This window comes from Lissotriton vulgaris, chromosome 3_1 (genome assembly GCF_964263255.1).
Source record: "Lissotriton vulgaris chromosome 3_1, aLisVul1.2, whole genome shotgun sequence".
Classification (NCBI taxonomy): domain Eukaryota; kingdom Metazoa; phylum Chordata; class Amphibia; order Caudata; family Salamandridae; genus Lissotriton; species Lissotriton vulgaris.
The window spans coordinates 911,428,304-911,456,066 of record NC_141689.1 but is presented as its reverse complement, the minus strand read 5'-3'; the positions used below and the strand labels follow the sequence as shown (position 1 = coordinate 911,456,066).

The 27,763-nt window shown below is 45.5% G+C and overlaps 1 protein-coding gene across 1 annotated transcript in view; it reads right to left on the bottom strand.

The window, feature by feature from the left end:
• The window catches only part of SMC5 (structural maintenance of chromosomes 5), a 628,567-nt gene that overhangs the window by 156,202 nt on the left and 444,602 nt on the right, over positions 1 to 27,763 (bottom strand). Inside the window, exons 19-21 of the mRNA XM_086961254.1 lie at positions 16,788 to 16,883; positions 16,378 to 16,482; positions 9,247 to 9,366 (exon numbers count right to left, since the gene is read on the bottom strand). Of these exons, the coding sequence (XP_086817380.1) occupies positions 9,247 to 9,366; positions 16,378 to 16,482; positions 16,788 to 16,883 (321 nt within the window). The remainder of the gene's footprint in view (positions 1 to 9,246; positions 9,367 to 16,377; positions 16,483 to 16,787; positions 16,884 to 27,763) is intronic.

The following is a 27,763-nucleotide window of genomic DNA, read 5'->3' as shown; positions in this document are numbered from 1 at the left end:
CTATAATTTCTTGCACCGTGTATACATGACTACGGCGGAGCTCCATCGCATAGATGCCTCGTGATCGCATGAGGGCCCTACATGTCATGGCATATATGTGGGTTTCATGCATTTGGCGTAGGATTGCCCAGAAGTTCACGAGTACTGGATTGATGTAGTAGTGCGCATCGGCGGACGGGTGGGAATTGAGCTGGAGGCAACGCCTAGACACTGCCTCCTGGGGTTAGTGCTGCAACGCAAAAAGAGAAAAATGGCAAATAAGCTTGTACAATTGGCACTGGTGTTGGCTAAACGGAGGGTAGCCATCTGTTTGGTGGGTGAGAGATCTCCTTCCTTTGCGAACTGGCTAAGGGATGTAGCCGAGTGGTCCTTGGCTGAGGAGTTGCATATCAAGGCATGTCGAAAGGACGAAAAGCTAGATGAGGACATACCAAGTTGGAGAGAATTGAGCAGAGAACTGTTTCAGCAGTGGAATTAGGCAGTGAGCAGTCTAGTGGGTCTGATGGAGAAAACAGTGTGTGAGGTGCCTATGTTAGCCCTGATGTTTTTTTTCTTTTGTATTTTGTCACTGAAAGCGCTGCTATGTCAAGGGAAGTGTAAAAGTACAATGACCTGTAATGGGCACCAGGGACTCTCATGCGTGAACTAAAGAACGTGTCGATAAAAACTGTCTCGAAAGGTTTCTGTAAATGACTGCTCAAGTTTATTTGTTCCATTGTTGGAAAACTACAAATAAAGTATTTTTTAAAAAAAAAGAAGAAACTAGAGATTATAGCTAAATAGCAGCTCAAATTACACGAACATCAGGAAGGATGAGACAGATTTATTCCCAATGTCACTTGATAAAGAGCTTTCCCATATTTCCTCCTGCTCCCTTTAAGGAAACACACCACAGCAGGCGATTTGACTAATGACGGCATATCAGGTGTACGAAAAAAGACTGCAATAGAGCATAAAAACAGTTTAACTGTGCCCATAGCAAAGCCTTGCCCAGCCACAGACTAGAAAAACAAAATAACATTAGACAACTTCATCTGCAAGTGGTCAATATGCTTCTATTCACGCCATGGGACAAAATAAGACAAATAACCTGACTTTATGGAGTTGTTGGAAGGTTGGCTGACAGCCAGAATTACAACCACTTATTCTGCTGAAACTCCAAAGTTTCTCAAGTGGACGTGCTCAATTTTGATGGATGAGGGGGTGGCGTCTCAGCCAGAGTACCCAGTTGTTGTCCCCATGAAGTAGAAGCCAAAGGGGAGGGCAAATGCTCAGGGTCAGAGGTTTAGAGTGTAAGATCCTCTGGAATCACTCTTGGACCACCAGAATTCCATGTGGTCATTCCTGTGGTACATTTGGAATTCATTGGCTTAAAGCCACAGGTGAAAAGACACAGAAGGCTCACTTTCCATCGCATGCAGAAAGTGTCTCCATGACACTAGCAAGGTGGAAACTCTACTAAGCAAAAATCTGGACACTGAGAATTTTTAACGGTGGAGAAAATGGTCACCAAGGGTGTGCACACCAGGCAAAGATTTCTTGAGTTACCTAAGGGTGCAGACTTTTGTTAATGCTCTTTCTAGTAGATACTCTAACCACACAATTCCCACCCTGCAAATCTCCCTGAGCACCTTACAAGATCCAGAAATTCTTCTTATAGTTCCTGTTCGCTGGAAGGGGGCCACACAATTTTCATTACAACTTCTTCTTGCCTCTGGGCATTACACAGAACACCACACCTGCGTGCTGATGTCAGTTTATTCATTGGTCTATTCCACACTTTCAGACGCAGAGAGTGACCAGCAGAGAAATAAACAAGCAGTGTGCGAAGGTGTGCGATGTACCAGGATAAAAGATGCTAGAAGAACAAGTCTCAGAACTGTAAAAGACAGGACAATAGGTCTCGCTTGAAATATCATGGTTATAGACTCAATGTTTCAGACTCTCTTTAAAACGCCAATATCCAGAACTGATTCCATTGAAGGGAAGCCTCTGAGATAGTAGAAGACTACTATTGTCTGAGGGTGGTCTGAAACTTGTTGTCGCAAGCCCAAATTCAATAGGCAGTTGTTGAGGTAAGGTAAGATGTGCATTTGTAATGATCAGAGAGGCTGACGCCCAGTTGCTAGGCAGGAGGGTGAACTGGAAGTGACCTAACCCCACTATAAAGCAGAGATACTTTGAGTGTGCTTGTAGGATCAGCAAATGAAAGAAGAAATCCTGCATCTCTATAGACACCATCCAGTCCTCAGGGCCCAAGACCAGCAGAACCTGAGAGTGTGTCATCATTTTGATCTTCTTCTTGAAAAATGAATTCAGTACTCTGAAGTCCAAAACTGGTCACAGGGCTGCATCCTTCTGGGGGACGTGGAAGTCAATGGAATAGCAACTCAAACCTGTCTGAATATTGGATACGATTCCGATTGCTGCCTTCGTAAGCAACATCGTCACTTCTTTGAAAAAACAGTGGCATGATCATCTTCTATCTGAAAAAAAAACTGGACAAACAATGGGGGGTGCACAGAAGGGAAGAGCATAATCGTCTCTAACAATTTCAAGGACCCACTGGTCCAATATAACAGAGCACCAGAGAGGGGTTGTATGACAGAACGCATGTCAAACAACTCCTTCTCAACCATGACAGCATCTTTACCATGCATGCCTTTATAACAAATTCAGTTGTAAAGGCATGCTTGGTAAACGCATATGTATGGAAAAGATCAGATCCCACCCCCCTCGTCCTGAGTCCTAAAACCTGGCCACCACTCCTGCAAACCATCACGCCCACAGCCCTCAAAACTACCATGACCCCACCCCCCCGAACCCGAAAACCCGGCCCCCAGCCCTTATAGCTATTCTGATCCTAGCCGCCCTTCCCCACCCCCCCTGAGCCCTAAAACCTGGCCCCAGCCCTAAACACTACCCTTACCACCACAATGAAACCTGAATAAAACTAAAAAACTACTCACCAAGCCACAGTTCCTGTGAATGTCATCTGCAGGAGTCTGCAACACAGACTCGCTCCAATACTATACCACTGACTGCCTTTCCGACGCATATGAGTGGTTAAGATATATGTGTGGTTAAAGCAAGCATTGTTCCACTTGCGTTGCAACAACATGTGTCGTTTAACCCATGTTGTTAATGGCATTTCCCCCAGAGAGGTAGACAGAGTTGGATTGTCTCATTCTGGTTGGAAAAAGCAGATGGAAAGAAAACTAAAGATGCTTGGTGGAGGTAGCACCAGGCAAAAAGAATTGCTGTGGCTCTTGGAGACCACTCATGCCCCTAGAGCCACATAAAGGTGCAATTGGTGCTGCTGAAAGGGCTGCCTGTGGAAATAGACAAGGCCCCCTGAGTAAACCTGAAAACTACTAAACCGCTGATGAAATTCGTAAGCACGGGATAGTTACAATCAGGGCACATTGGTTCCAGAACTGGATCAGAGTTAGATATCAATGCCAGAGTCTGGCCTTTAAAATGCTGACCAAGGGATCTCTTCCTCGAGCAGGAGTGTTTACAAGTGAAAAAGTGTCACTTGGATTTCTTGTGATTGGACTTGCCCAATAAGGGTGAATGGGATCAGCCTTGGAACATGGAGTGGGACCGACCCGGTTTTATTTTTATGTTGGGCGGTGTACTGTTTAGCTACTCAGTCCTTGATAACCTTTTCAATTCATCAGGGTGCATTTGTCATAGGACTTAAAACTCGCTTGATGCAGAGACACCATAGGCAGAAGCTGTACTGGTTCATGACAAGCATCTGTGTGTGACATGTGCAGGACAGCTCCAAGACAGAGGGTGATGGGTTCATTCTTCAGCATGCAGAGGCCATTGTAAAAGTTCCTGGATCCAGGTTGCCGTCTGATGTATACATAAAAGGCAGCTGTGGTTGCTAAGTTGACACATATTAAGCTCACCTGCTAGGATGCTGAGAACTCCACTAGGTGATTCACCATTCTTGAATTCCCTCAGGAGTGCCAGCCACAGCCTTAGCACCACCAGAGAAAGCAGGATTGCCCATGCTGTCCTGCTTGTAGCACTTAGCAGTTGTGTTTTCCTAAAGCACCTTAGATTTACACTCTCTGACTGATAGCAGAAGCACTTTGAAGACCAGTCCAGTGGCATGCAGCGCCAGGAAATGTATGTGGTAAATCTGCTACAATGGAGAGAAAAACCCCAGATTGCCACATTGTCTAAGTCACCTTCTCAGAAGAGTGCAGATTTTTTTGGGGGGGGGGTAGGGAGGGAGGGGGGGGGGGGTGCAGGGGGGCGGTTTATATGGTGTGAATTTGACCCGAAAGTATCGGATCGCTTTACATGAGTTCCAGTTGCACTACAGACGAACGCATTCATTTTGGTAGGCAAGGGGTGACTATGTGATTTGCCCAGAATCACAGGATGTTGAGCGTCCCTGCCGAGACTCGAACGCGGTTCCCCAGCTTCAAGATCGACTGCACTAGCTGGAAGGCCACATCCTCTACCCAAAGGGATGATACATTGGTGATCACAGTGACATCTGGAGGGATAAAGCTGAATCATCATCTGCATGTCCGGTTAGTATCGGTCAATCACCTGCAGCAAGTTCCAATAAGCTACCTCAGAGATGTAAATCTTGCAGTACAGGCACCCTCAAATCTGGGGCCAAGCAGGCACAAGTTTCGTTGTAGGGCCTGCATGTGCCTCTTAGCATAGGGCATCAGCAGGATGATAACAGGCCTAGCAGCCTCAAAAATATCAAGGCTGGAACAGATGTTTTCACTCTACACAATCAAACAATAGCCTGGATTTCCTGGACCCGCTACGTGGGCAGTAGGTAAGGCCTTTAGAGCGATTGTGCCTAAGATAGCCCAGATGAAGAGCAGCATCTTTGCTGGTTGCAGATGAGAAATGGACTCCAGGTGGAACAGCAATGGCACAAACTCTGCAGGTGTTCCAAGACTAGCAGTGGTTAGCTCACCTTCAACAGTCAGTTGACGAGGCACACGTACAGGTACTTTAATACTGGAAGCCACCACTAACATGACATTTGTAAAGGCTCCAGGGGCATATATAAGGCCAAAGGTTAGGACCGTGAATTGAAAGTGGTTTGGTCCCAGCAATAAGCTAAGGTATTGCCTGTGGGATTGCAAGATCAGTAAAAGAACAGGTCTTGCAGGTCCAGGTCCATTTTCCATGAACAGTAGGATTTGAGCAAGGTTTGAATATCTTGAACGTCTCCGTCCAAAGGAATGAGTTCAGAATTCTGTGGTTCAGTATCGGCTGTAGGCCTTCATTGTCCTTGGGGAATAGCAAAAGTGCCTGCACTGTGCACCTGGCACCATCTCAACCCCAATCGTGGTGAGTAACATTACCAGTAGTTGCCAAAAATGGTGTGAAATCAATATAAATATAGAAGAACATCCAGACAGGCTAGGGCATAGCCAACTTGGACAATATGCAGAACCTATTGGTCTGATGAGCTTGAGTACCTGGAGAAGGAAGATTGTTGCTGCTGTCCTCATCCCTTATCACCCCCCATCTGGGCAGCTCCTGAGAGTCTGGTGGAAAACAACCAGGCATGTGGGTGGAGGATACTGGTTCCACAGAAGAGGCAACAAGTCAGTGGACAACACTTGTTTGCTGCATTGTTGCCATCCTGAATTCTATATGTAAAATATGTAAAGAATGCATGAAGTTCCTCCAGAAATGCTGGCAAAACTTCACTTTCCAAAGAGTGCGTCAGTGGCAAGCCATAAAGCATTGAAAGAGTGCAATGCAAAGCTGCTCAAAGAGAAAACCTTTTTAGCAACCTCATTAATATGTTTTATTTACCTGTCCAAGAAGTGTATAAGAGAAAGAGTTTGTTGCAACTTTACAAGAGCACTGTTTCAAAACCTTCAGGTGCCCAGGTGCCAGTCTATCACGTCTAGCAAAAGTGGAGCTGGACCCAAAGAATGTCTTAGACCAGGCTGCCAAGATACAGTTAACAAAAGCCTCACTGAATGGCTATATGGGCTCAGAGGTCCAAGGCCCAGGCTAAAGGAGTTATGCAAGTAGGTTAACTTTAATCTCAGTTGGAACAGGTAGCTCTAACACTTTGCAACTCTCCTCGGGACTTCCACAAAGGAAGATTTCTCATTTGTTGGAGGGGGAGACATGTGGCAGATCAAGCGTTGATTCAGGCCATTGCAAATCAAAATAAGTACCATCAGAAGTATAATGTGGAGATAGTAAATTGTCTACGCCTCATCATCTGATTCGATTTGGACTGGATGAGGCATGTGAATAAGAGAGGAAAAAAGGCTTCCATCCTCTCGAATTGTGACGTTAAAGAAGTGGAGTGGAGGTTCTTCGCATGCGTGCAGACAGGGGCCAGCCAGTAGCACTGATACTGCTGGACTTGTCTGCCGCATTCGATACGGTCAACCACAACACGCTGTTGCAGAGACTAGGTGAGGCAGGTGTGGATGGCACAGCGCTGCTCTGGTTTCACTCCTACTTGTGGGACAGGAGACAGGCTGTCTCCCTCCCCCCATTTCAATCTACCTTTGCACCGGTGCCTCAGGGAGTTCCCCAGGGCTCTTCCATCAGCCCCATTCTTTTTAACGTGTACCTCATCCCGCTGGTCACGTTGATTAAGTCTTTTGGGATAAAAACGATCAATTATGCTGATGACACGCAGCTCATTCTCTCTTGGGAAGGAGAAGACTCCATTCCTTTAACAACCTTCCACGACTGTTTAAGAGAGACGGCTGGGTGGCTCCACAGAAATTCCCTCCAATTTAACTCCTCCAAAACAGAGGTTTTGTTCTGTGCGGGCACCAACATACCCCGCCAGTTTCTGAGTGAATTCTGGCCACCTGAGACTAGGGATAAACCTCTGCCAGTCTCCTCAGTCCGCAACCTGGGAGCCATGCTCAATAACAAGCTGAGTATGGAAACCCAGGTAGCGAAAACAGTGGGGATCTGTACAGCCCTGCTACGCTCCCTGCGTAAAATCATGCCACTCCTCCCTGCACAAGCCCGGGCGTCGATAGTCAGGTGCACAATACTCAGTCGCCTTGACTATTGTAACGCCCTGCTCCTTGAGTCTCCAGTCACGCTGATGGACCGACTTCAAAGAATTCAATCTGCCGCCGCCAAGCTGGCTCTTGGCTGGACGAGAAGGTCTTCGGCCACAGCAGCCCTGGCCGAGCTACATTGGTTACCTTTAAAGCAGCGTGTGGCATTCAAGTCCCTCTGCATCGTCTTTAAGGCTCTGCATGGACTTGGGCCCAGACCTCTGCAAGCGTTGTTCCTATGGTACACTCCCACCAGAGACTTACGATCATCATCAGCCCGTCTGGTAAAGGTGCCCAGATTCAACAAAGCCAGAACTGGGGGCAGATCCTTCAGGGTCGCAGCGGCCAAGTTATGGAACAGCCTGCCTACTGACATACGCCAGATTTCACAACTGCTTCCATTTAGGATGCGCATCAAGACCTGGCTATTCCCTTAAATCCCTGCTCACCTGCTAACCACTCCGGTCTATTCTTCAGCAGAGTATTCTCCAGCGCCAGGAAGCCTGCAAGGTATCAGCTGCGCTCTATAAATGCTTAAAATAAAATAAATAAATAAAATAAAATAATAATTCAGCACAAGAACATCCTTTAGTGATTTGAAGAGCAATATTAGGCGAACCCTCGCTGATAAAGGGTCTAAATCCAAGGCCAGCGTCGACGGATCCAGGTTTGATATCACTGGAGCCAGTGACAACAGTGATGCAGCAACATCAGGCAAGGTCTTCGCCGAAGGAGTAGAAGCATAGCCCAGCACTGGGTGCAAGGTGGTCAGACTTCAAGCTTGGCCATTGGCGCCAGCATTGGTGCAGTTGGAGGTTAAAATGCTCTGTAGTACTAGAATATGTCTCAGAGAGAACCTGAGCAAAGTTAAAAACTTGACGATGAGCTGAGAAGGGCTCTGGAAACTCAGGGTGTTTCAGCTTCAAATCTGGAATGGGTTCTGAGAAATAAGGAAGAGTCAGGGGCAGGAAATGCCAACCGTGCAACCTCCCACTGAGAATGGGAGTGCCTGGACACTGAAGAGCTTCACGTATACTTCTTGAACTTTCTCTTCGACTTTGACTTATCAGATAACAGCAACCGGAATCTGGAATTACATTTTTTCTTGTTTCTGACCATATAAAGTGTTGTCTCTCGGTTGCTGGTTGTCGGTGATAACATTTCTGCTACACAGTCAGATGAGGTTTTAGACTTTTTAAAGAAAGTAATCATTGAAACTGGTAGGATTCAAGTTCAGTAGCAGAGTCAATGGATGTGCAAAAAAGAACAGTGAGCATGGACGGTGCCTGTATGTAGCTTCGATCGGCCATGTCCAGAGTGGGCTTGAGTCATGACAGATGCCTAGCAGTTGGGGAGGTTCACAAGGTGAGGAAAATGTGGTGTAGAAATATCCATCAGAAATTAATTACCTAACCAATCACATTATATGCAAAGCAAATATGTTCTTGATAATTTTATTGAACATGTAAGAACGCTGATTTCCTGTGAGGTGTTTCCAGCCAGATTATTAGTACTTCCTTTTTTGTCAGTTTCTTATACAAGGTGCAGTTTTTTCAGGCCAATACCCATCTCTCAAATTGCTAGCTTTGGGGAGATAAATAGATTTTGCTTAGTTGGTGATCTGCCTTCATACAACTACTTATAATAGATTAGTAAATAAGATGCACTCTAAAGGTTAGGTTTTGGCTGCTTCACCTTATTGATGAAGAGATCACCTACATTAAGAGCAAAATCTCAGTTACTTTGTGCCAAAGAAAAAAACTGTATGGCAGTGTGGCCAAAACAAATATACCCCCTTTAATAGAACATGGCTCCTATTCTATTGCTCTTCTAATTGAAGGAACAGATAAAGCGAGAGAAACACAAGATCTCAAGTGATTTGGGCCCCAGTAAAGTGTTACAATGAGAGAAATTTGGCTACTTGAGACTGAAACCTCTGCTCAAAGCTCAATATATCAGATACATTAAATTACAGTTGAAGAAATTGTTTAAGGAAACCTTAATAAGAATGTGATCCACTACAATCCAATCTAGAGTGTGTTCATGGTTGTCAAATGAAAGAATGAAACAAATAAAAAGTTAAATGTTGCAATTGTGAAAAACCAACTCAAGTCTAAAATTACATTTGCAATATTATATCAACAAAATTAACAAGAATTTTTAAGGTCAGTATAAATTTCATATTTAAAAAAAGGAAACATACCTCATTTTCTGTATGAAGATCCACTTCACCAGCACACTGCATGGACGTAAAAAAATCACTGAACTTTTCATTGATTTGTTCCACAAGCCGTTTCAGAGGGTTAAGCCACCTTTCTTTTACCTGCAAATACATCAAAAATATATATTAGAAGCAAAGAAGGGAGGGAGACGTAAGCCTCTGATGCCAGATTTTACAGATTTTTAAAAAGGGGAGACAAGATTAAAAAAACAATAACTTCAGCAACTGCAGCTCTGTACCTATTGGAAGTAGTACTTCACTTTGGATACATCATTTACCTTTCAACAGACATGAGACTGGATTCTAAAGAATTTCAATGTTTTTAGATTTGCACTGAAGCCACTATGGTTTAAATAATCAAGGTGGAGGGAGCAGAAGAAGCTATGATCCATTCAGCTTCCTTAATCTATATCCAAAAATCAAATGGGGAATGGTTCACTTGTCCTGAAAACCTGGGTTAGCAATTCTTTGTGTTCTATGTCCCAATAAAAAAACCTCATTCACTTGCAGATGGTAGGAGTAGCAGTATATCTTGATTCTCCGTCTACTGTTAATCACATGACAGCATCATCATGGGGTTAGTGCTCATGTTTCCTCCGCCCGGAGGTGTACCCCTGGTTAGTGCAGTAGTGATCAGGGATACTCAGGTCAAATACTAAAGTGACTTAAAAAATACTCGTACAGCCAGGTTTCAGTTTAATAGATCTGGATTAGAGTTATTGTTTAAAAATTGGTTGTAAGTGCGTGATGAGATTTCGTTATGGATCTCCCGCACCAGAATATTGTTTAAGAATGGTCAACATGTTTCAGCCCTTATGTTGCCTCTGTGGGTCAAGTGGGCTTTCTTCAGTACCGGGGTGGTAGGTGTGGTGAGACTGTGGGTGTCTCTGTGAATAGTTTCCTCAGGAATATTTGTTCTAGAAGAAGTGTGAGGAATTAGATATTTTAATCTGTTTCCAGTGTGTGTATGACATATACGGGCCATAACGGAAGAGTCAGCACAAGTTGTGTCACTGAAGATCCTAAGTAGGACAAAAGACTCGATGGCCACCCTTTGAAGTACCCTTTTGAAGCACAGAAGATACTGCTGGACCTCACTGGAAAAGGATTAAAATATTTAATTCCTCACACTTCTTCTAGAACAAATATTCCTGAGGAACCAACTGAGAAATTGGTTCTGGGGCTGGAGACCTCATAGGGGTGCAACTAATATCATGGCATCCTCGTGCCTTAATTTTGGAGTCAGAGTGGCGCACAGCCAAAGGACTGGGCCATGACAGTCACTTGGGTTGGGAGTAGGACCTATGCAACAACTGAGACTTCTTGTGTTAAGCAACATAACACTTCACCCCCCGGTCTCGGATCATGTTCAGGTGCATGAAGGTACACTTTTCACATTACTTAAGAGTCGTTGCTCTGCCCATACACCAAAAACCATCTTGTGCGGGTCTATGACAGACATCTACTTCCTGCAGTCACTGCATGGCTTGAAAACTGTTGTTTTAGGAGGACATTGTTCCCTAGCACACTGGTGGAATTGTTTTTGAAGTCATCGGAAAACTGACAAAGTTGGGGGTGGCGCTTCATATCCATGGTGGAAGGCGCAGAAAGGAAGGACTGAAAACAGAGCTTATATGCGACTCTGCTGTCACTGCCAGGGCGGTATGGAACCAGCGCAAAGCTGCACAGCTCTGCATTGCAGTGCGAGGGGGCACTGCTATAGTGTCTGTATTGAATCTGGCACCTAGGATGTACTCCAAGGTAAAGACTCTGCGGTTAGAAGTATCCATCAGAAAAATAACCTTTAATGATGCCCACTGCAAAGCCTACCTTGGCCTGTGATAATACAAACAATTAAACATCAGTTAACTTGGCCTGTAGAGTATCAACTTGATGGTTACCATACTGGGCCACAAACTTTGCCCAACGACCCGAATATATAGATTTTGTGCATGGTCGGTTAGCTGCAAGAATAACATCCACTATTTCAATGGGTAAATCAAAATCACTTGCCACGGTTCAATCTACATACGTAAGAGATGTAGGTTGTGGATATTTGGGTGCAAGACCCTGCCAAAGAAATTGACAAATTAGAGGGTAGATGTGCAGGTTCAACAGAGGCAGGAGTGGTAGCTGTGGGAAGGCATACAGGAGATGTGCATCCCACTACAGATAAAATTCACCCCCCAGGGAGCCTCCTGTTGGAAACTCCAATTCACAGTAATCATGCCGCTGCACTTTCACTGTTCTCCCGAAAGGATCAAACCAAGGCCCGTCCCAATGGGCAAGGATGCTTTTCATGGAACACCAGCTGAAGTCTGTCTAACTCATCTGCCCTGGCATATATTAACCCACCCCCTATCCCCAAATGGTTGGATACTAAGGAGATCTCCTGAAGGTCCAAAGGTGCAGTGCCTCATTACACAGGGTCAATGACCCCATACTGCCCTGCTTGTTGCAATACCACATGGTGGTTATTTTGTCTACCAAAACCTGAATGGGCCTCCCCTTAATGGAAGGTGTTCAGAGCCAACGGAATGGGGCAGAGCTTTAGGAGTTTTATATGGAGCTTTCGCACCATTGGAGATCAAAGGGTCCTGATCGCCACTTCTTCCAAAACGTCTTTCCAAACCAGAGACAATGCATCTATCCCCACTGTGAGCTCTGGGTGGGGTGAGGACACAGCCTGCCAAGGAACATGAAGGTGTCTGCCTGCCATCACTGAAAGTCCGAGACTCTCTCCATCAATATGGGATGTAGTCAAATAGACGACCCCAGTTTTGAGCCCACAGGTGCTGGAGATTCCACTGCACTGCTTGCACATGCCAGAAGGCACATGAGACCAGTAGAATGATTGAGGTCATGCCCAAGAAGCCTAAAAATGCCTGATCTGGAACACAATATAGTTTCTGCAGTGGTGGAAAAGCCTTGATCAAAACTGTATTAAGGGCAGCTCTTATGAAGGGAATGCGGTCTAAGGCTCCTTTGGCTAAAAGTGACTGAACTTCATGTAGAATGGTGTCAGCATGATCCACTCTAGTTTGAGTGAAAAGGCGTAGGATCGGTGGAGGCTATTATGTGAATGGTGTGGCGTAAACTCTTTGAACAATGGGCAATAGCCACAGATCCAATGTAACTGTATGCTAGACAGGCAGGAAAAAACAAATGTGTGCCTCTACTGGCTGAGCATTACGTAGGAATCAAAATCAGAGGCTTGGCTGCAGTTACATTGCGTGATGAGGAAAATGGCTGTTCTTGGTAATGTGCACAGCCTTTGCTGACACTGTGTCCTCTTAAGCTGCGGAAAGACTGTTTTGGCTGCTGTACAGGTTGTGAGGGCTGTCTCTGGTGTTGGGGGAGATCCTGCAAGTATACTAGGAGCTTCTGGCACTGCTGGTAAAACAGGTGAGGCCGAGAGACCAGGCATAAAGAGCATACTGTAGAATGGCTGTCAGTGAAGTGGTCTAAAAGCAGAATCGGCCTTTTCACCGAAAAGTCTGGAGCCTTGGCATGTCTATGAAGGATGCCGGCACATCCCCAGAGAATCCGGTGGTACGCATTGATACTTGACCGCTGATCATTACACTGCTGTTCGTAGCATGTCAGACAACAAACTGTTGTGTCTAGTTAGGCCTCAAGACATAGTTGCCTAGTTCTTGTCGGTTTTGGACTGTTTGAGCAAAGTTATTTTGAAATGCATTAGAGTAAGATAGCAAGATCTTCCTGGCCATTTACCATAGGGCATGTGTTTATCGTCCTAGCAGGCAAACACTTTTCACAGGCTGTAGGACAAGCTGGCTAAAGAAAAGACTGCTTTGCTGATGTCTTGACTCCCTGTCTTTTGACTCGCTGGGTCAGAAAAGCTGGCTCACCAGGGGTGGGCCTTTGACGCTTAGCTGCAGGGCAACTTACAAGTGGGGCTGAACATGGCTTAGACCAGGTCACCATCAAAGATTCCAACAGTGCATTGCTGAAGGGCAGTGTGAGGACATGGACTCTGTGGATGCCCAGTCGGGGCACTTTTTTCCTCACTGTTCTCCCATTCTATGTTCACAGAATGAATACGGCCCCTTTAATTCCTCTGCCGGGGCTGGCTAGCTGATGGGATCACGTGGTACAGGCATTCTGAAAAAGGAAGACGCCGAGGGAGACCGTCGTTCGTCGGGACCTGCCTGGGAGGAACAGACGTTGGTAACGACCTTTGAGGTGCTGCCGTGGAACAACGCGTCGGAGGAGAAGCCGGAGCCAGCTGTTGCCGAGAAGCCTTCACTGCGGGACGAGAGAGCGGACGAACGAAGAGAAGGGCAGCCAGACCCTAGCTGGCACTACGCTGAAGCCCCCCGCGGCCCAGGAGAAGGGTCGTGGCTTAACAAGGTACGGGGACGCCTCAGACTGTTACCGGGAGGGACCTGGCTTCCGGGGAAGGCTGGGGGCGGTACGGGTGAGGAAGCCTAGGAAGCCTGTTATTTGCCGCAAGAGCGCTACACAGTGGTGACTTCCCTTCACTTTCCCCCTGCATCCCGCGACATAGGAAGGAAGGAGAAACCCTTCCTGATATTTCTTTTCTCTCTTTTCTCCTTTTGGCCTGCCGCAAAGTGGAGCACCAACAAGTCCCGAACCGGCAGACGATACCGCTACGCACTTCCCTGAACTGTGAAAGAAAACAGCGGACTACAGTTCCCATAACCCCCTGGGATAAAGACAGTGTGTGGACTATTGAAATACCAGACCCAGTGAGAACAATTTGTTTCCGTATGGTGTCAGAAGTACGAATAAATAGCACTCTGTTAAACAAACCACCACTTTCGTCCTGGTCTACTTCTAGCCCACGTTACAGGCAGCAAGGCCTCAAGGGCCACAGGCCACAGCTGTGTTAAAATGTTTCTTAGTTCCTATTGCAGATATCTTTAAGTCTAGATTCTTTGCTACTCTGCGGGGTACTGCTGCAAATGAGGCACTGTCCTCAATGGGGAACAGGAAGTCCAGTGGAATTCAGCATACCTAGGTAAAGGGCAGTCTCAGTATAGTGAGGGGCGGGAGGAGGGAGAAGTAAGCAATTCCTTTCCTCATTAACGTCTTCATAGTGGGTGATATTTTGAAGCCCTAGAATCTGATCTGAGCAAAGCTTTCAGCCTCTTCTAGTAATGATGTTGAGCATGAGGCTGGGGATCCTCCAGGTTAGGGGTACCTCTTGGTGATCTTTTAACAAGACATAGGGCTGGTGCAGGCCAAACTCTGTTGATGAGATGGCTTTCGGGACCAGATCTAGTGCAGGAACCGCTGGATTGGAGGTTGTCGCTTCCGTGGCCTTAGGCACCAGAGTGGAAGGTTGGGCTGTCCCATGCAAGGACACAGATCAAGGAACAACCGGGGTCAGTCATCATCAGACTGAATCCACAGATGGAAATTCAACTGTTGGCCCCTGTGACTCCATGGAGCCAAAGGTGTTCAGAGGGAGCCAGAAATGACCTAAACCGATGTAGCAAATCTGTCCATGCTCTATCTGCTGTGGGGTAGACAACAGCCCTGGCAATGCGAACCAGCCAAGACAACCTTCGGGCAGGCTCGGATTCAGGCAGTGGCAGCGAAGCCGGTCCTTGGAGTGCCAACTGCATGATCTCTCTCCGGAGCAAGAATAGCAACATAAGGACAAGTCCCGCTTGTACTTTTTGTGCTTCTGGCACAACTTGTTTCTCGATTTATCAGAAGAAGGTAACTTGGAAAGGGAGCAGATACACTGTTTGGAGTGCAACCTACCTCGCTTTTTGTGTTCAGCGAAATACAGCTTTTGCCTCCCACTCTCTGATTGCTTTAGGAGAATTTTTTCACAAGACTGCAAGTCAACCCTAGACATTGTGCACTTTGTTTTTTCGCTGAAAGAAATATGAAAATAAAATTCTGGTGTTTGTAAAAATCGAACAAAGTTGGAAGATGAGATATGAATCTGTGTCAAAAGGTGTGGAAAGAAAGGAACTGATGTGATATGTGCCATTCAAGCCCATGTTCCATTCTTTCTGCCCTCTTCAACGTGTATCTCCTTCTCCACTGCTATCTATATCAGTCTTCCAAATCATTCAACATTTTGCAAAACAGTGTCTTAGGGATCCAAGTCCTCTCTGAAAAAAACAGGCTTTAACCCCTTCCATGCTCGTCACAGAACCATTCCGTCACGAGTCACGGTTGGGCTGTGCTGATGACGGAATGGTTATGTCACGGCCACGATTGGAATGTCCAGCACAGGGCTGGAATTCCTGCCATACGCAAGCGGTTAAGCAATGCCAGGACTGCTGCAAGTAGCTGTCGGTCACGAATCCTCGACGAGGTGTGCCTTTGACGCCAGGCAGGGCTCCAATGTGCCCATATCTAACCAAAGGTTATTTAACCCTTTCGCTGGGGCGGCTATTCCGCCGCAGCGCTACCAGGGCGGGGCGGTCGCGCGGCGGCCGCATGCTGGTGAGAGAACCGCTCCGTCACCAGCTGCGGTTGAGCTGTGCTCGTGACGGAGCGGTTCCGTCATGGCCCGCCCCGCTCAATAGAACGCGCCGCGCAGGCGCGGCGGCCGGGCCATGACGGAACCGCTCCGTCATCAGCACAGCGCCACCGCAGCTGATGACGGAGCGGTTCCGTCATCAGCAGGGGAGGGGTTAAGATCACGAGGCAAAACAATACATTGTAGAGCATAATAACAGTTGCTACCATTTCAAGTCATGGGCCCAGTCCCGGGTCACAAAGCTGTTCTCATGACTGTTCCCACTCCCAGTCGTAGGGTAAGTCAAAGTTAAAGCACAGGCACAAGAAAGCAAAGCAGGACTTGATCCCTTCTATGGTTTTTCATGTAGTCTTCAAAATGCCTACTTTTTGAAAGGTTAATATGTGTATTTAATATATGCAAAGGAATTTGCTAATGAAAGAGACGCTGAACAAATAACTTGCAATAGTACAGAATTCTATTTTACCACAGCAATCAGACTAAAGGTCTACTGTGACACTAATAAAAAGCCAGTTTTGAAGCGGTCACAACAGTTGATTATTTATTCTTTCTCACAATATGTCTCTGCAAAGGTGTGTAAACAGCAATAAAATCGACCTTAGATATTGATTATAGTCTGTTACCTGGGTAATATTCTGCCTATAGTTTTCCAACTCAGTCTTCTTTTGATTTAATTCCTCTGTCAGCTGAGAGATTTCCTCTGTTCTTTTTGTATATTCATCAACAACCTAATGACAACACAACATATACACAAATGTCAACTCATAAAAGCACACACAAATAAACGAACAGTTCTTTAACAAGGACTGGTAAACTGTATTTAGCTTCAAGATCTACAAAACCAATATAAAACTTTTACATCAGGTTTATACAATCTTATCATCAACAGTACAGACTGTGCCTTCTGGAGAACCTACTTAAAATTCTAATGAGAGTCAGAATCTGGCATTTACAGCACATTGTTCATGCTGTCAAGTATAGTACAACCAAAATCTCAAAACATGGTGTGGGAGGTGGGAAAAAAAGAGCATACTGAAGGATTGAGGCCAGTGAAACAGGAAGCTCTTGATTTCTCTTCATTCAGTAAGGCATCTATTTCATCCAGCGTGTTTGGGAGTGCTTGGAAAGCCTACAAGAGAGAGAAAAAAAAATAAGTCATTTAAAAGGACATTCTGAAATGATATTTGCCCTCTTTCCAGCCCTCTTACTAATGCATATGAAACAGCATCCTCACAGAAGGCAGAGGGGTCAATAATTCATTGGCAAACAAAAATCCACCCCTCTCTGGATATTTAACTTTGCAGCACAATGAAACAATGTTCAACAGCTTTTTGTGACAAAGAAACGATCTATTGTTTTTCTCTTGCCCATCACACTGAAGAGAACACGTCAGCAAAAGCCAGTGGGCAATAAGATGATTCTTTCTTAACAGCAAAAGGTCTGAACCATTTACTCAAACAGTGGCTACTGTTCAGTTTATAAATCATAACTACATGAACTGCTTTCACTGTAAAGAGATCTTGAGAAAAGTTGCAGTGTAACAGACTACACATTGGCAAACCTTACAATAAAATATATAGCCATTCCTAGATCAGCCAATGTTTCCTGTTAATTCTTGCTTTCAGAGCACAATATCATTGTAGCACAGAGCTACATAAAGTCCTTAAACAGTTTATAAGCCTTGTACGTTATTACTGATCAATTTAAAGGTTCTCTAACTTCCGACCTCAAGAGGAGAAAAGGCTGAGGTGTCCATTCTGAAATCTGCAGCAGGTTTAAGCGGCTCCATGCCAGGCTATCCTCCGCTTACCCAGCCTATAGAATGTGTAAGCACATACATTTACTTTGCAGCAAGCGTTTTCAATGTAGTTTATAGCACACTGCCTCTGCTTCAAGCAAACTCCAAAACTTTGCTTGAAGTGTGTAATGCATTTTTTCCAAGGAAGTTGACGTACCCTCTGCAGCAAATCTGATCAGAAAGAGAGTGAGTGAGAGAGATAGAGAAAGATTGATAGACTGTGGTGTGAACGTGTGTTTGTGCGCTGAAAAAGCAAAAGTTAAAGTAATGTTAGGTGAAGAAAATTTCACTGACATAGTGACATTTTAAAGATCTCTATTGATCAAGGGCTAGTGTATCCCTAGCCTGCCCCCTTATTTCTTCTCTTTTTTTAAATACATTGATAAGTCCCTCGCGTCCTGTAATGGCTGGCAGAAACATTTTTCTTTATGTTGCTGACAGCCAAAAAGGAGCGGCTAGCTGCGGTGGGAGTCTCTCTCCCCCGGGAGCAAATTAGCTCATGGGAAAAAAAAGCCTCCCCAGACCAATCAGAATGCTCTATTTTTTAAAACTGAGTTGCAAGAGTCCCTCAAACCCAGCCATCCAGATATACGACTCAATAGCTCAAAAACTACTTAACGGATTAACACCAAGTCACAGAAAGCACTTTCTCTGGACCAAGCTCTAGCTTCATGCAAAGTTTGGCGTAATTTTGTTCAGCAGTTTTTGCGGTAGCCCTGTTTAAAAAAAAAAGGCTATGAAAAATGCATGGGTGTTTTGCGTTTTAGGACTCTCCCACTTTTTCCCAACCACCGCTTGACTGATCCCCCCCTAATCCTTGGGGCTGGGGTCCAAGAGGCACCCCCCATAAGTAAATAATTTTTCTTTAAATTGCACAGAAAATCACTACAAATTTGCTGCAAAACTTTTTTTTTTTTTAAAGTGTGGCCTCCAGCGCTTTTTAAAAAAAAAATGCCCACAGATGCGTCAGGTCCTAATGGCATGCACATACATTAGAAAAAATAAAGGAGGACAGCACACGGGTTCCTCTCCTGAGGCCCTTATGAGCCCCAGGGACCACCACCTCCACGGGCTTTACAGAAATTATGAAAGGGGCCTGCAAGACTCCCCCCTATTAGGCTCTAAGAGCCCCAGGGACCACCATTTCCCCAGGGCTTCGATTAAAGCAAAGGAGAGGGACCGCACGGAAGAGGCCCCCCACCAGGGCTTACATATGTCCTGGGATCCACCAGCTTTCGTGAGCTAAATAAATACTAATGGGGGCATCTGGGACCATCACCTCCCTGGGGACCAGATGCATATTTGAGAATGGCATGCGTCCTCCCTCAACTTGTCCATCTGATAGAGACATCTAGCAGCAGATTCCTGATCTTAGAATCAGATACTCAAGCAATACCATTATTGGAGGAGGGCTGCGAACTGACCTCACCAAAGATCCTCAAACAGGAGAAGCCTCTGGCCCAAAAGATAGAAAGGGACCAGACTACCCGAAAATGACAGGTGAAGCAAGAGGCTCACTGAGAGGACCGATCCCTAAGAAGGACTATGTGAAGCCTGCAGGGAGCAGAAAGCTATAAGACCGTAAGAACACAGTGTAGAACCAGTACAGAAGCAGCCCCAAAGGGAATGCAGCCTAAGAAGCAATGGAAAAGGACCAAGAACAAGAGTCCATGATCAAACCAAATGGAAGGAGCGTACACAGCGTGCTCAGCCCTAGCAACACAGCCAATGAATAAAAAGCACCCACCGATTGTCAAGGAAACTATCCCGAGAAACAGAATTCGAAAAAATTAACCTCCATTAAAAGAATGATGCTGAAAAGTAGAACAGAACAATGAATCCTGAAGGGCATCGCTAGAAAACAACCAGAACTGTGAAGAAAACCGGATTGACATTGAGAACCTTGAAGGTATATAAGGCATCCTCCGAATTTTTTTTACAGACGCTCACTGAGGAGAAGGAAAGAAACCGACGAGTACAACCAAGAAGGCTGAACCAGGTCACCAAGAAGGGTGTAGGTAAAAAGCAAAGACGAACACCATATAGACGGCTAGTCAACCATATGTGCACCGACCACACACATACATATATCAGAAGTAAAATACATCAACAAGAGATCCATTCAAGTGACAGGTATATATATGCAGAGACATATGCATCCAAAGATAAATGCATATAAGGATAAATAGGCGTAGAAAAAAACATAGAACTTTCAGTAGACACACAAGTCATACAGGGTAGTGAAAGCATATGCACTCCAACGAAGGTAACTCACATCCTCACCAGTAAGTGGGAGGACGAGACGTGAAGGAACGAAGGGTACCTGCAAGAACAGACAGAGATGATACATCCTATTGTCGTAAAGAAGAAGTTATGACAGTACACAATGCTACTTAAGAGGAGGGTATTGCCACTACAGGAAAACAAGGGTACCCATTCAAGAACCAACATCACCAACTGAGGAAGGGTGCCAGGAGGCAGTAAAAGGAGAAACTAAGGGCAACACAAAGTTGAAGTAGACAATCACATACTGTCCAACCCATGGAAACAGTGCGACAGTGCATAAGCAGCAGAAATACGCAGTTGGAAAGAAGATAGGATATGCCCAATTAAAAAGTAATGAAATACTCACCCAAAGGAGAGGGGGTAGTTGCATCTTTCCCAAAGTGAGGAGGAAAAAAGGAGAAAGTAGTCCCCACATAGAAAAACAAGACCACGAAAGGCATGAGTGGCATACAGAGCTGTGTGGAAGAGAACAGTATCTCCACCCACGAGGAGGAAGGAAGATACAGAATAGAAAGGGAAACCTAGCCTCCTGTGAAAGAAGGATACCAAGACATGGAACAACAAGCAAAGGGAGAGGGTCCCAGGGGAACAAAATGAAAAGAACAGCAGATGTAATAGCCACTCCAGGGGTGTGATGGCAGATATGTATAACCCAGTAAGGGCTATGACCCAATTAGGTAAGTAGGAAGACCTAAAGGGTAAAAACAAATACAACGAACATAAAACTGTTGATAGTTAGCTGCAGGGGCACGATATAGTAGAAAAAGGGCTTGAAAAGAAAACGGCACCCAGGGGAAGAATTTGCCTGCCTGTGATATGATTACCGCCCACATGAACAAAAGTAGACAAAATGAAGTCAAAGTTCCTATAAGGGATACTAAGTGTATAGGTAGCTCAAAAGCTGCCCCTAAGGCATTCAAATTGAAGTCCCCCAAAAACAGGGAAGAAGGCTAAAGTGCATCCGCACAACTTAACAGAATTCCAGACAGAATAAGTTCTTGGGTAGAAAAAAATAAGCAGCAAAAGGAAGCTTAAAGAACAGGACGCCACAAGGCCGAAAAGTAAAATCTATTTCAGAGGGCTGGACACTAAATTTGCCACTGTCAGAATAATTAGAAGTAAAGCCCCTACAGCAAGAAGGGGAAGGGAAAAAAGTTCTCGCCACTACGAAGGCTGATAAGAGCTGATACAAGAGGGAACAATTTGTCCTGACAACCTGGTACAACAACAGAGTTAAGAATCCGCACCACCATGACTATCTCTGAACCAGCGTAAAGCTGAGTCGGCATGCGCACTAAAAAGGGAGGTGCCATCAAAAGGTATGTCAATCTAAGTAATTTGCACAGCCTCCGAACACCTAAAAGCACGCAACAATGCATGCCGTCATAGGGCTATGGAAGAGGTCATCACCAGCCAACAGAATTGGTGGTAGGGCAAGAGGCATTCCACTGAGTCCCACAAGGCGTGGGAGATGTGGGCGAGGACACAAGAAGTGTTCAGAGACCGAAGGGCTAAGCTAGAAGGAGAGAAAATACGCCTACTACAAGCGTCAAGTTTTTTGGCCTCTCTATCCGGGGGGGACAGGAGGGATAACATTAATATTTTGGGTGGCTAAAGCAGCGAGTACCACAAAGCTCTGAAAAGATGGATGTCTAAGGAGACAGGACAGATCCTCCAGGGCCAGTGATGCCTATGAGAAATCGAGCAATCCACAGGGAGTCCTGTTTCAGACTTAGCACAAGCACCCAACAGAATATCAAAAAGACATTCACTATAAGGAAGGACAGGCTCCATGTTAAAATGGTCAGGAAGTAAAGTGCCACGTGCAGGGTCTGTTGACAATTCCACAGAAGGAAGTTGTAAATCCAATACAACTGAAACTCGATTAAGCATGTCAGCCAGAGAAGAACTCTCCTCCATAGCCAAACCAGGAGGAGAAAAGAGGGTTAAAAAAAAGACATTCACTATAAGGAAGGACAGGCTCCATGTTAAAATGGTCAGGAAGTAAAGTGCCACGTGCAGGGTCTGTTGACAATTCAACAGAAGGAAGTTGTAAATCCAATACAACTGAAACTCGATTGAGCATGTCAGCCAGAAAAGAACTCTCCTCCATAGCCAAACCAGGAGGAGAAAAGAGGGTGGAATAGATTCTAAGCCACTGGCGTCACCCAGGTCAAGTAACCAGCTAGACTGCATAGAGGGTGGAAACATGTTCAAAATGGGATGGAGACACCACACCTTCCTCAGTACCTTCACAACGATGATCCTCAGAAGGATAAACCAGAGGAAGGGCTCCAGAACAGAAGAAAAGAGTCAGAGACGAGAGATTACATTGGCATCGCATCCAACGCCGTAACCGAAGTCGGTCAGCGGCAAGAAGGCAATGCACCAACATCAGAAGGAGCGTTGATCGGCATCGACTGCACCACCATTGGAACCTGTAGACAAGAGCCCTATGCCAACATTGGAGTCTGCAGACCAGAAGCCGAAAGTGGTAGCCTCAATGGGCTGGGCACCGGCGTCACTATGGTGTCAGAAACTGGAAGCCGAGGGCAGTGGCGTAACAAAAGTTTAAGGGGACCCCCTGCAATGTACACGGAAGGGCCCCCACTGCGGATTTAATATGGAGCGCTTAGGACTGAGTACTGTGCTGAGGGGGCCCCCTGCAGCTGGGGTCCCCTCCGCACTGCAGGATGTGGGGGCCTGTGTTACGCCCCTGGCCGAGACAGAACCACCTGGCGGGGAAACCGGAACAACCACATGCACCTCTGTGGGGTCCATGGGCGTCCAGAAGATGCTAACAACAGAAAAATAGAATTGCGGGCGGACTCATGCCCAACACTTCAACAGAAGAGAGGGGACCAGATTAAAGCGACGAAGGCAGGAGGTACCTCGACAGCCTACGGAAGACTTTCCTCTGGACATCAAAGGAGAGTGACGACCGTGAAAAGGCCTTCTACCGTTGACACGCTGTTGATCCTTAGAGCCCCTAGGGGATCTAGGACGACAAGAAGACTTCACTGCTGTGACATCAGTGCAGCAAGGAGCTTCATGCGTTGTTCCCTGCGTGCTTTCAGTCGCAGCTGGTGACAAGAGTTGCACTCATCGAATTCATAGTGCTCACTCAGACACCACATGCAAACCGAGAAGGGGTCGTGGTGGGTGGACATTTGCCGTCTGAGGCTTAAACCCAGAGGACACTGAAGAAGGGTAGAAAAAGGTACACTGCTCCGTCGACAAAAGAAAGTCAAGTAGGGCAAGAACAGCCGGAGGAACTGCAGTGCGGATCCACGCTGCTAGTGTGGAAAAAAAAAACAACTGACTTTAGGGCGCCAGGGTAGGGTTTATATGAACTTCATTGACGTCACATACGGGGGACAATATCGCTACGGAGTCGCTCAATACCATCTACTGGTCAGCAGAGGTACTGCTGGGGAAATTTCCGGATCCAGTCTTGCGTCTGAGGAGGATTCTAAAATAAGCAATATGCGGCTAGATGTCTATCAGATATATATATGCTCCCATGCACCATAAGTTCATAAAACACGCTCCCAGGACAAACGAGGTAGTCACCAAATCTAAACAGCACTGTTTGGATTTGGTGACTACCTCGTTTGTCCTGAGAGCGTGTTTTATGAACTTATGGTGCATGAGAGCAAATTACTGTCGGAGTAACTCCGCCGACGTGCACGCCACCTTTCTCGGGTCGCGGAGATCCAGAAGGAGTAACTTGCTTTGTGGAGATATATATATATTCGAAAATAAGCCTGCAAGGGGATCACGTTTTTAAAACAAGCGGAAAGTAATTCAAACATCTTTTTGGGACTGGTACTGAACTACGGTAACCACAATGCCATCAAAGTAAGGCTCACCGGGGGCCGCCCACCAGGGGGGCGAACACTTTAAAATGCAGGAATAGGCTGGGTTCGGTTCCAGCCCCCGAGGATGTTTCTGGCGTACCCTTTGAAAAAGGTCTGTGTCAGACCGAAATGCATCAGGGACAGAGAGATGCCAGCGCTTTTAAGATGCAAATAAATCTGCCAGTTTTACCGTGATTGTGTCAAGTCAAGTCAAATGGATTTATATAGCGCGCTACATACCCAGAGGGTCTCAAGGCGCTTGAGGAAGGGTGGGGGGATTACTTGTCAAATATCCAAGTTTTAAGTTGCTTTCTGAATGCTAGATGGTTCTGAGTGAGACAAAGGTGAGTGGGGAGTGAGTTCCAGGTTTTAGCAGCCAGGTAGGAGAAGGATCTACCTCCCATGGTGGTTTTATTGATGCGAGGCACGGTAGCAAGGGCTTGGCTGGAGGAGCGTAGCTGGCGGGGGGGGCGGGGGGGGGGGGGGGTGTAGAAGGAAAGTCGAGTGTTGAGGCAATCGGGTCCGAGTTCGTAAAGTGATTTGTGTGCGTGGGTTAGGAGGCGGAAAGTAATCCTCTTATTGACGGGGAGCCAGTGGAGTTTTTTCAGGTGACTGGAGATGTGGTCTTTACGTGGGATGTCAAGTATTAGTCTGGCTGATGCGTTCTGGATGCGTTGGAGTTTTTTCTGGAGTTTTGCGGTGGTGCCGGCGTATAGGGTCTTTCCGTAGTCCAGGCGGCTTGTAACCAGTGCATGGGTGACCGTTTTTCTGGTTTCGGTGGGGATCCAGCGAAATGTTTTTTTGGGCATGCGAAGAATGTTGAAGCAAGATGATGAGACGGCTCATTGCTTCTCTTGGAGAGGTGTGAATCTGAGATATATATAGTGATCAAGGTCCAAGGTGGGACCGAAACGCGTCGTGACGCTTGAGCACCGAAAATAAAGTAAAGCACTGAATTGAGGTCCGTGTCCGTATCTTCTTTACTACTGGGATTGTAGTTTTGTGTCTGCCGATACGGAAACTGCGAGATATATATATATATATGTACAAATCCGTGCATGTCCAGCGTGTGTGTTTGTATTTATATATATATATATATATATATATTATATATTATATTTCTTAATAGCACTGTGGCTACCATATAGTTCGTAGGTTCGAATCCAAGTAAGAATGTAATGGGGGGGGGGTATGAATTAGTTGCACAGATCCTTGTATAACAGGTCACATTTTCTGATCCTCTGTAATATTTAAATGATGTGTACCTGCCTCTGGAATTTGCATCTGGTCTAGAGTGTATAGTTTAAAATATGTTCAGGACTTTCATGCAAGCATTGAAAAAAATGAGGTTAATTGATTTAGCCGTTTCACTCACTCCTGTGGTCAAAACTGCATTCATGGTCTCAATTGGACTAACATTAATTTGGAAACCATTCACTTTCATACAATTACAAAATGTTATCTCTGCCAAAAAAATGGGCAAAAACAGTTATCGAAAGCAAAGCCTAATTCGAGCCAGATAGCCCACTAATATTATGGATTTGAAAATGGCAAGTTTTGTGGACATCAAATTCCAACAAAATTATTTCGCTTTTAAAACGGACACCTGACGTTGCATGGGAATAGACAGCTCTAGTGCAATTTTGTCTCAGTCTTTAGCGGTTTCTTAATTTCCTTCCTTTTTTTGCAACCTGATTTATTTTTTTGATAATCAAGTTTATTGGTATTTTGAAAACAGACCATAAAAACAATGGCAGCACAATCATACATGATAAAGAGGTGAATTACATTGAAAGGAAGGACGACTGAGAAAGCGTCCGAGGAAGCGCTTATCGAACCTGGAGCCATCGAGGCCGTCAAACACCCACAGGATGAGACGTAAAGAGTCATGGGGAACCTCCCAACCCAGGGTCTGTGTGAGGTCTAGCTCAACCTCCGCCCAGAATGGTGCAAGCGCGGGACACTGCCATATCATGTGATCGAAATCTGCAGGAGCGTGGTTGCATCGCGTGCAGGACGGGGACTTTGCAATCTAATTTTGGTATATGACATTTTTACGCACTTTACAAATACGGTTTAATGTTCAAAGCATAACTCTGTTTTGATTCCCAATGGTTTTTGCACCTAGGATGTTTTTCTTTTTGGGTATAACCAAATTCACCTGCCTGACTTTTGAGGGCATATCTAAGTGGTCAAAATTACTTTACATTACTTTACGTATTGTTACTTCAACCATGAATTGAATTTCTCCATCGTGGAGGCATGAGGGAAGGGATTACGTCCCTATTGCTTCATGTTGATTCATATTTGAAGCTATATGGTTGTTATCCCACTCAAAGTGGAAGTAAAAGCCAATGTGCTGTCTGAAATTTTGCACCGGGGAATGCTTTATCTGAGCCCTAACTCTCATTTAATGAAGCCCTGACTGACACCCTTATGGATATCTGGGCAAAGCCCTGCTCTTGCCTGCCAGTAAACAGACCGGTTGCCAGATGCCATAGGGTGGCACCAGATGACCCTTACTTCCTTACTCTGCATCCAAATCCTGAGAGTGCGGTTGTTCAAGCTTCCACCAATAAGGTTAAACCGAATGCGTTTCCTACGACCACTCTGGACATGGAGTTGAAAAGGACTAAGGTGTCCATAAAACTGATGTTCACCTCTGCCAGCTTGTTTTTGCATTTAGTCAATGCTGTCTGCCAGTTAGGCCATCGTCTGCATGCCCTTTGTGATATACCCATCAAGGTCTTGCTATCCGTTCCAGAGGAGTTCTGATCTTCTTTGGCGCAAGCCATTCAGGATAGCCAGAGCACAGCTAAATGTCATCTGGGCTGGCCTTTACATTACCGACTGCTTGGGGTGTGCAGTGAGCACTAGTGTGGTGCTATGTCTCCACTTGTGTATGAGATCCACTGGCTTGTCTGGGGACACCTGGTGTCCCTAATGGATATGCCTTTTGATGGCCCTTTTTTTTGGCAATAAGGCTAATTTTGCCCATGAATGATTTATGGAAAGCAGATCCACACCTTATTCCTTATCCTCTCAACCATTGGACCTCTTCGCCAATGCTTGTTGGGCAAAAATTTCATTTTATGGTTGTAAATATATGCTTTTGGTAATACTGCAAAAATAATGTGAAACAACATATGCATGGTTTGTAAAGAGTGAACTTAGGAAACAATGTATTTGTAAATATAACTTAAGTTTTAAAAGTTTGTTAAGTAGTAGTACAAAATTGTACAGGTGCAGTTAGAGTATTTTTTTTTGTTCATAATTATTTTTGACATTGGTTAGTACATTTGTGTATATTATTTGCAGTTTCATATTGTTAGAAATGGGGGTCTCTAATTGGCAGGTGGTTACCCTGTACGAGTAGGGACCCTTCTTCCTATTCAGGATAAGGGGGATACACTACTGAAATAACCCCTGCTCACCGCCTTGGTGGCTTGGCACAAGCAGCTAGGTGTATCTCAGAGGCAGTGTGTAAAGTATTTGCACCTAACCAACAGTTATGCAGTAAAAACACAACAAAAGGACACCACACCAGTTTTAGAAAAAATAACCAATATTTTATCTTTGCAAACAAGACCAAAAATAATAGAAGTCCACAATACAGTTCTCAGTAATCTCAATAATCAAACATTTTATCAAAATACAGTTACTTGTAGTCGATAGCTCAGTTTGGTGCTATCACAGTGTTGTGAACAACAAATCCAAACACTTCTAGCTGACCACGGCATCACAGGCGAGCTATGGTGTCGGAGGATCAGCAAAACAGTGCCTTTAGAAATGCTGGGTGTCGTCAACCTCTCGTTGATCTCCAAAGAGCTGTGTCGGCAGGCGTTGGTTCCAGAAGTTGGTGCAGGAGTCGTCAGGCCCTTTGAGTCACACACATTGCTGTTCAAACTCCTCATGACTGTAGTCAGGATCGCCTGCATTGGCAGGTGTCAGGGCTGGGGTACGAGATGCAGAGGCGCAGCGTGCCCCTAGGTCGTGGTGCAGTCAGCGGCTTGGCGATGGTCATCCAGTGGCGTCAGTGAGACAAGGGCTGCGGTGCTCGTCGTG